Consider the following 8,555-nt stretch of genomic DNA (forward strand, 5'->3'; position numbering starts at 1 on the left):
TGTATATCATTTTTTTTCTTGAAGTGAAAATTTACATATGTTCGCTATAACCCAGCGTTATATAATACCATACCTCGTAGCAAATATCTCAAATCGAAGTGAGCATATTTTGTATATTTCATTCCTGTTACACGACTGTATCGAAGTATACTTTACTTCCCAATTATCTTTATCATCTATATTATCTGAAGGAAACAGTTAGCTTGTGTAACTTTAAATTTATTAAAACGACCAACGTCTTTATATTTATCAAAATATTGATTATACATACATACATATAGGACTACATGTCATATGATAACACGAGACCTGAAACAAGTAAGTGAATTATTTTTATCTTTAAATGTTTAAACTTAAATGTAGGATATACGTGCGTATACATGTACAAACGCTTATAAACGCATATTCCAAGGTTTCTATGATTTTCTTGCATGTACCTTACTAGCTACAGATCATTTTGTCAGTTACAAAAGTGTTATAAAGTTAGCTTTTGTGATCAACAAACGACCATCTTAGGTATTTTTGTTATCTGTTACCATTTACATGTTTATCTGTTAAAATCAAACCTCTTTTCACTAAACTGACATGACTCTCCTGTTAACCCTTTAAATAATGGTCAAGTTCGACATTAAAATTAGATGTCAAGATAAAATTCCTTCAGTAAATGTTGTTATCATATAAACAAGGTGTTTTCTTTGTAGTCATCATTTCAATATTTTGTAATGCTTTTTATAGATTTGTAATTAAACTGAATATTGCTCATCTGTAGCCAAACAAACATCAAAATAAGTGACAATATTGTAAACTAACTGCCTACACACCCGTTTATAATGATATGAACATTCCCTTGATAAATTTTTAGCTCAAATAGTTAATAAATGTTTAATGGTATCACTGTAGGTCACCAGCTTCAACCACAGGTAATCTTTTTTACAAAGGTACAAGTTACATGATGTTATATAAGCAGACCTTTTTATATAAATCATAAGTCAAAGTTCAGTTTTAAATAGATCGAACGTCAATAGAAAAACTTTAATAATCAATTAAAACTCACATCTTGAACATGTCTTAATACCCCTTTCATTGGGGTCAGGTAAGCAGTATAAAAACTAGATTGTGAAAATATCATTTTTAACCCCTTATTTGTAATAATTATGACAATTGACGATTTGTTGCGCTATCCCAAAAACCGACAAAGCACCTTCTTGTGTTTTCTCTACTTCTCTTCTTCCTTTTCTTGTTCTCCTTCTTTCTTTTCGTTCTTCTTCTTATTATTTCTTCCTCATTCTTCATTCATCATCATATTCTTCAGCTTCTCTATCTGTTGTTCATCATCATCATCATCAACACCATCAGCATCATCGTCGTCGTCATCTTACCCTTCTGCTTCTTCTCCTCATCTTTTCTTTTTGTCATCTGCATCGTATTCTTCTTATGAATGTTATGATCCTCTCGTAACTCGATTCTATAAATACATTATTAAAAGCACAGAAATGTATATATAAATCGTCAAGCTTCAGTTTACGAACATATATTCAATGAAAACACGTGAGACCGCTCAATTGTGTATGCAAAAGTTTCTAGCAACAGAGCTTCCTTTTTTCTCAAATCCATATTTGATGTGATAATTAAATTTTAAGTTGTTTACTTCTAGATGAAAACGTCACAATGATTTTTAGACTAATATTGTCTGTAACACTGTGCAGTATAAGCCAGGGACTAGACAATGGTTTAGCTGTGACGCCACCTATGGGCTGGTTGTCATGGGAACGGTATAGATGTAACATTGACTGTGACAATGACCCAGATAACTGTATCAGGTATAAACACTTAGAAAACATTATTGTACATGTGCCATTTCCATTGTTTTGCATCTTGCCTATTCGTTACAATATTTGACAATTCATTGTAGGTAACATTATACCAAATTGAGCCATATAAAAATTACAGTATTTAAAATATACCGTCTTTAAGTGTCTTACGTTCATTTTAATCACCTATAAGGGAAGCTGTTCTCGAGTATTTAAGTACCTTGCATCTGCTTAAACAAGACAAGGGTCACGCGCAAGATTCGTTATAATTATGACAACAGTACTGATTAGTAAGTAAAGTAAGAAGATTTGAAACGTGCTTCGTATTCCTTCCTGACAATGGAGTCCCCATGTTCTTTTTCATTTAATTGTAAATTGTTATTGTCAATTGTCAGCGAGAACTTGTACACAGCAATGGCTGACGCAATGGTATCGGAAGGTTATAAGGATAAAGGTTACGAGTATGTGAACGTGGATGATTGCTGGATGGAGAAAGAACGGGACGCCAATGGTACACTTGTAGCAGATAGAAAACGTTTCCCACATGGCATGAAATGGCTTGCTGATTATGTATGTATCATTTCCACGATGTCTTTTCTGTCTTCATTTTATATAATTAGACAAATAAATTCTTCTAATGGCACAAATTGATATTTGATATTTAGCGTCTTTTCTTAGGCACACCTGTGGTGGATAGAAAGCGATTTCCACTATGTTTGACATTGGCTTCAGTGCATTTTCCTTTTTCCAGTAAGCAAGGGAAATAAGTCGTCTTGTCTACATTTTGACATGCCGTGTTTGCATCGTGACATTCACGAAATCAGGCTAGCAAGGATATTAGTACAACATGATCTGATTTTGACAGACTCAAACTAAGCAAACATGTTTCTACTTTAGGGAATAAGCCATAATTATGTATTTGGTTATTAACAGCGACAAAGAAAAATATTTGAGTGGTCTATTGTGACATCAAGTTAAGGTACAGTAAAAAAAAATGTTTCCATTTTAGCATTTATGATTTTGACATACAGTTTGGGGCAAATTATATTTTCAGTTAATAAACTAGATATTTCAGAATTCACACATATCAATACATATCTTAGACTTACGCAAAATTTTACATCTTTAATTATATTTCATTTACAGATGCATGCTAAAGGATTGAAACTCGGTATCTATGAAGACTTTGGAACATTCACATGTGGAGGGTATCCTGGCAGCGAATTCTTTCTTCAAAAAGACGCCGAAACATTTGCTTCTTGGGGAATAGATATGGTGAAACTGGATGGTTGCAACTCAAACATTCAAGACATGGAATATGGTTTGAATATAATTAAAACATTTGTTTTCCATAGTCAATCGCTTATTTACAGAATTATTTTTATTGCATTGCAGGGCTGGTGAATCAATATTGAACGTTGAACGAATCATAATTTCTGGCATACATTTCAACCTAATTTGTAAAAGGCCATGTTGATTAGGACAAATGTTCAAACAAATACACCAATAAAGTTGATGATGTTGAACATTTTATAGTCATCACTTTCATTTAAATAAATGAATAGAAATGCATGTATGTAGATAATTATTTTGACTTAAAGTATAATTTTGAAACCTCCGATCTCTTTCTGAAATAACAACAACATACATGTAATAAAAATATACTTTGTTCTTTATCTTATCATAGGTTATCCAGCGATGTCATTATTCTTAAATCAGACTGGACGTCCAATGTTGTACTCCTGTAGTTGGCCAGCCTATGTTGTCTTCTCCAAACAAATTGTAATCTTTCTATGATTCTTTCTTCAACGTTGTGAAATTATCTATATCATTATTCCTGATAATATCCTGATAATGTCTACCCACTTAACAGATATAAGAATGTTGTTTTCAACTGTATGGAATATCAATTGCAATCCTTTCAATGTATCATCTTATATTAAAAATGTATACATTTAGTGTAATTCAAACTGACTATCATGCATTTCAGATCCATACGTTGATATTCATTACTTTAAATTAAATCATAGTTGACCTTTAATAAAAGGGGAAAAAATAATTTTTAAGAAATGTTTAATGTATGTCACTTTTATTTGTCAGCCTGACTATAAGAAGATTGCTAGTTACTGTAACATCTGGAGAAACTATGCAGACATACAAGATTCCTGGGACAGTGTTAGAGGGATTATAGAATTCTATGGTAACGATACTGGAAACTTCAGTCTTGTTGCCGGACCTGGCAACTATAATGATCCGGACATGGTAAGTTGGTCCTATTCTTGTTATTGTTGCTGCTGCTGATGTAGGGTTTTTAAGGGGAATCGAATTTTTGAATTGTGTCTATAACTAACAGTACATATATTACTGTTGATCAAAGACTTTGATTCCAATACACTTAGCACATAAACTGTTATGTCTCTGAAATTCTTCAGGAAATAGTGTTGGTATTAATGTTAATGTATCTTTCTTTTCTTTCTAAAATGATGCAGTTGCTTTTGCAGGTCTCATTATAGGCATACTTGTTCACATTAGATATACGTGTTATGCAATATGCATCTCTCATCGATGTAAAATCATCGTAAATTTAACAGCATCATAGGTATTATCTGTTTCTATTATCTCGAGATGATTTTATATCTGCCAATAAATGTTATACACTTTTGTGCATAATGTACAAGCTGTTGTAATAATAATAATAATAATAATAATAATAATAAAGACTTTATTTAACGAGAGAACTCATTTGAACAAACATATCAATCTTCCATGAGGCCCTCAACAAGGAACAATATAAATTTAACATTTTCAAACTATTAAAATACATAAATGTAAAAACATACAAGAGATTATCAATTTGTATACATCAATGCGTGATAAAACCTCAAGTTTAAGGTTTTAAAATGGTTAACAGATGTAGCAGACTTAATATAATCAGGAAGGCCGTTCCAAATACAAGATCCAGAATAAACAAAAGACTTACGAAATTGTTCAGTATTTTGGTCTAGGGTATAAAGTTGAAAATCAGATGATGAACGCAAAATGCGAGTATGAACATCTGACGATAAAATGAAATTATTCAATAAATAGGAAGGCGCCTGATTATTTATTATTTTAAACATCAAAATAGCTTTTTTGAAAAACAACCCTCTGTGAAAAGGTCATCCAGCGGAGTTCAGAAAAAAGTTCAGCAGATGGAGTGTCATAATCTTTGTCTAGAATTAGTCTTGCAGCTCTCTTTTGGAACTTAATGAGTTTATCTTCTAGAAAAGACGTACAGTTACCATAAATTATGCAACAATAATCAAGATGTGGTAAAATATATGCATTGTAAAACATTTTACGTACAGGTATAGATATGAATAATTTTATACGTGATAATAAATGTAACAATGAGTTACACTTTTTAAGAACAGTATCAATATGGCTTTGCCAAGACAAGGTGTTATTAATTGTAATACCCAATAATTTTTCTTCAGAGCTACAGAAAATTTGCTCTGTTTTATATAAAATACAAGGATTACTTTCATGAATATAATTTTGCTTGTGTTTTGAGGAAATATACATGACCTTAGTTTTGTTAACATTGATAGACATGCGATTCAAATCACACCATTTGTTGGCATTTAAAAGATCATGAGTAAGAGATTCAACTACTCTGTTTAGGGATACATCAGAGGTTGAAAGGGTGGTGTCATCAGCAAAAATATCAGTTTCTGTTTTTTTCCATAGACAAAGGCAGGTCATTGATATATATTAAAAACAGTATAGGACCTAGCACTGAGCCCTGAGGAACTCCAGTAGTTACTGAACTTGACTCTGAATATAAACCGGATATGTAAGTTTGTTGGGTCGTGCAATCTAAATAGGAGGAAAACCAAGCAACTGATGAAGGGTCTAGGTTATACATTCTAAGCTTTTCAATAATAATAGAGTGATCCACATAGTCAAAAGCTTTAGAGAGATCAAGGAAAATGGAACCAACTATTTCTTTTTTAGTCAAAAGCTGTAAACCAAGCATCAGTAATTATTATCAGTGCAGTTTGACATGAATGTTTTGACTCAACTCCAGACTGACGTTGGTATAGCAAAGTATTGCTTTAAATGTGAACTGACATGGCGTTCTCAAGAATAAGTGATATCAAGGGAAGTATGGAAATTGGCCTATAATTTCTTTTATAACTTTTAGATCCCTTTTTATGTAATGGAATGACTTAGGCATTTTTGAACTATTTAGGAATTGTATTGTTTAGTATGCTATAATTGAATATAAGGGTAAGTATGAGAGCATGAATGTGGACCGATAACTTTAGAAACCTTGCACTGAGACCATCTGACCCACGCGACTTTGTAATATCAATCGATTTTAATTGGTTCAACACATAAGAGAGCTCTATTTTAGGTATTTTGAAAGGGGGTATATGCTGAAGTTTAGATGCATTTAGTTCAACAAGCTCAGGATTTTCATAACCAGTCTGATTAATGGTATGATGGGATTGGTGGAGATTCACAAATTGTCTGTTGAATAAATTTGCAGTGATTAAAGGGTCAGAAACCGGGTTGCCATCATCATCATCAATAAAATGTGTTTGAACCTTGGATTTGTAACCAGATAATTCATTTAGACCAGTCCATAATTTCTTTGGGTTTTGTTTGTTTTTATTGATGGTATCATTATAATATTGTCGCTTAGAATCATATATGAGAGACTTAACGTGTTGTTTCCATATGTTGTAATTATATGTGTCATTAACCCTATGAAACTGGTGTTTTGTTTTAATAGCATCGAGGATGTTTTTATTAATCCAGTTTGGTTGGGTGACCTTCTTTACTCGTTTTTTTCTGGTTGGTGCATGTTTTTCAAGGACAGACAAAAATTGATCAGTGAACAAATCTATAGAGTTATCTTGATTTTCTACAGATGCTACTTCTGACCAGGGTTGCTCTGACAATTCGGTTAAATATCGATTTTTATCAAAGTGTTTAAGAGACCGGAAGGTTATTGTCTTATGCATGGGACCTTTAACACTGATATTTGAAAGTTTGCGTGTAAGACAAATTGGAAAATGGTCACTAATGGATAAGGAAGGTACAAAAACATCGACTATATTTTGAGGCATGTTTGAAAATGCATGATCTATCAATGTAGCAGAGCTTGAAGTTACTCTGGTAGGAGATTCAACAAGCTGAGATCTAAATTTACAGACTGCATTAGATCTAACCAAGATTTAGAACAATTATCATGCTTCAAAATATCATAGTTAAAATCTCCAATAACAATACATTCTTTTTCCTCTAAATATGATTTTTCTAAGGATATAGCAAAATTATTAAGCCACTCAACTTTAGAAGATGGTGGTCTGAATGCATAACACAATAATAATGATTTACATTTAGGCTGTTTAAGTTCAAGCCAAATGGATTCAATAGAAATACTTTCTAAATGAAAATGCATTGATAATATGATACGATAGAAAATGCTTGTATTAATTTAGACAACAAACATGTATCTGATATTTCAACAATACTTAATATGATATAAACATATTTTAGATAATTGTTGGCGACTATGGACTAAGTTACGATCAACAACGGGTACAGATGGCCATGTGGGCGATCATATCAGCGCCATTACTAATTTCGGTAGATCTGAGGAACGTAAAACCTGAAGCTAAAGCTTTGTTACAGAGTGATATTCTAATCAGAATTAACCAAGACGCAAATGGTAGCATGGGGAAGAGAATTATGAAAGTATGTATGATGATGCGAAACATATATCTATAGAAACAAAAGTCTTCGGAAAGAAACAAACTATCGTCTTTGGAAACATATTAAAATTTCGAACGAAACAAAAGACTCTGTATGTAAAACAAAATAGTGTCTGCAGTAACTTGAGAATGTCGTCCGAGACAAAAGCATGATTATCATATTGTTTATCACGTAAAACTTTTTATAAAGGTCACCTGAAATTGAAAAAAACAATCAAACAAAGCGCTGAAGGGAAACATTGAAAATAGTGTCATAAGAACAATTAGTTAACCAATAAAAAGGATGCCACAGTGAAGGCGAGTAATAATCTAAAGACAATAGCAGCTTGAACAAGATCACTTTATTCTGAATTCGATGAAAATCATGTAGTAAAAGTAACAAGAATACGGTTTACAACAATAATCAAACATCTTTACATTGACTTATGTTCGCTATAATGGGAGATAAATCTGTTGGGTTTATTTATTCCTGGTAGTAATTTGTTGTACGCTATTCACCACTGAAAAATGTAGATTAATTTGAATTTCTTATAGTATGTTAACCGAATAACCATCTAGATAAAGAAATGAAAGAAATCTCACTTGTATTCGAGATAATTCAACGACATGCCAAGTTTTGTAAATTAAGATTTCAATATATAGATTCATTTTCATAAAATCTCACAAATTTAGACATGTTTAACTTATGTAGAAGAATATTTTTACAGAATGGTGCTATGGAAATATGGACGAAGAAGTTGGGGTTTGATTTTAAAGGAATGGCTTTTGCTTTTCTGAATTTGGACGACGGAGGCGGTCCTATGCGGGTGCGTATTTTATTTAGCAATGGTTTCAGTCGTTTATTTCCGCGATATCTAAAATATAAAGTTGCTTTTGAAAGAAACAGTGGTCCTGTTTTTTAATGGCTTGTACGTACATCCACAATTATGACATTCCAAGGGATACTGGTTTGCTCTAGTTTCTTAGAATTGTGCAAGGT

The 8,555-nt window shown here is 32.2% G+C and overlaps 1 protein-coding gene across 1 annotated transcript; it reads left to right on the top strand.

Moving 5' to 3' along the window:
• Nucleotides 1–213: 213 nt before the first annotated feature.
• On the top strand, nucleotides 214–8,382 carry LOC132722113 (alpha-N-acetylgalactosaminidase-like; the record flags this gene model as incomplete). Its single annotated transcript, XM_060706548.1, has 8 exons — nucleotides 214–318; nucleotides 1,655–1,820; nucleotides 2,207–2,381; nucleotides 2,958–3,132; nucleotides 3,499–3,593; nucleotides 3,912–4,073; nucleotides 7,362–7,559; nucleotides 8,284–8,382. Coding segments are annotated over exons 1-8 (1,101 nt in total), but the record flags the coding sequence as incomplete, so codon positions are not given.
• Nucleotides 8,383–8,555: the final 173 nt, after the last annotated feature.

This window comes from Ruditapes philippinarum, unplaced genomic scaffold (assembly GCF_026571515.1).
Source record: "Ruditapes philippinarum isolate M1 unplaced genomic scaffold, ASM2657151v2 ctg23122_1_1_1_1, whole genome shotgun sequence".
NCBI lineage: Eukaryota > Metazoa > Mollusca > Bivalvia > Venerida > Veneridae > Ruditapes > Ruditapes philippinarum.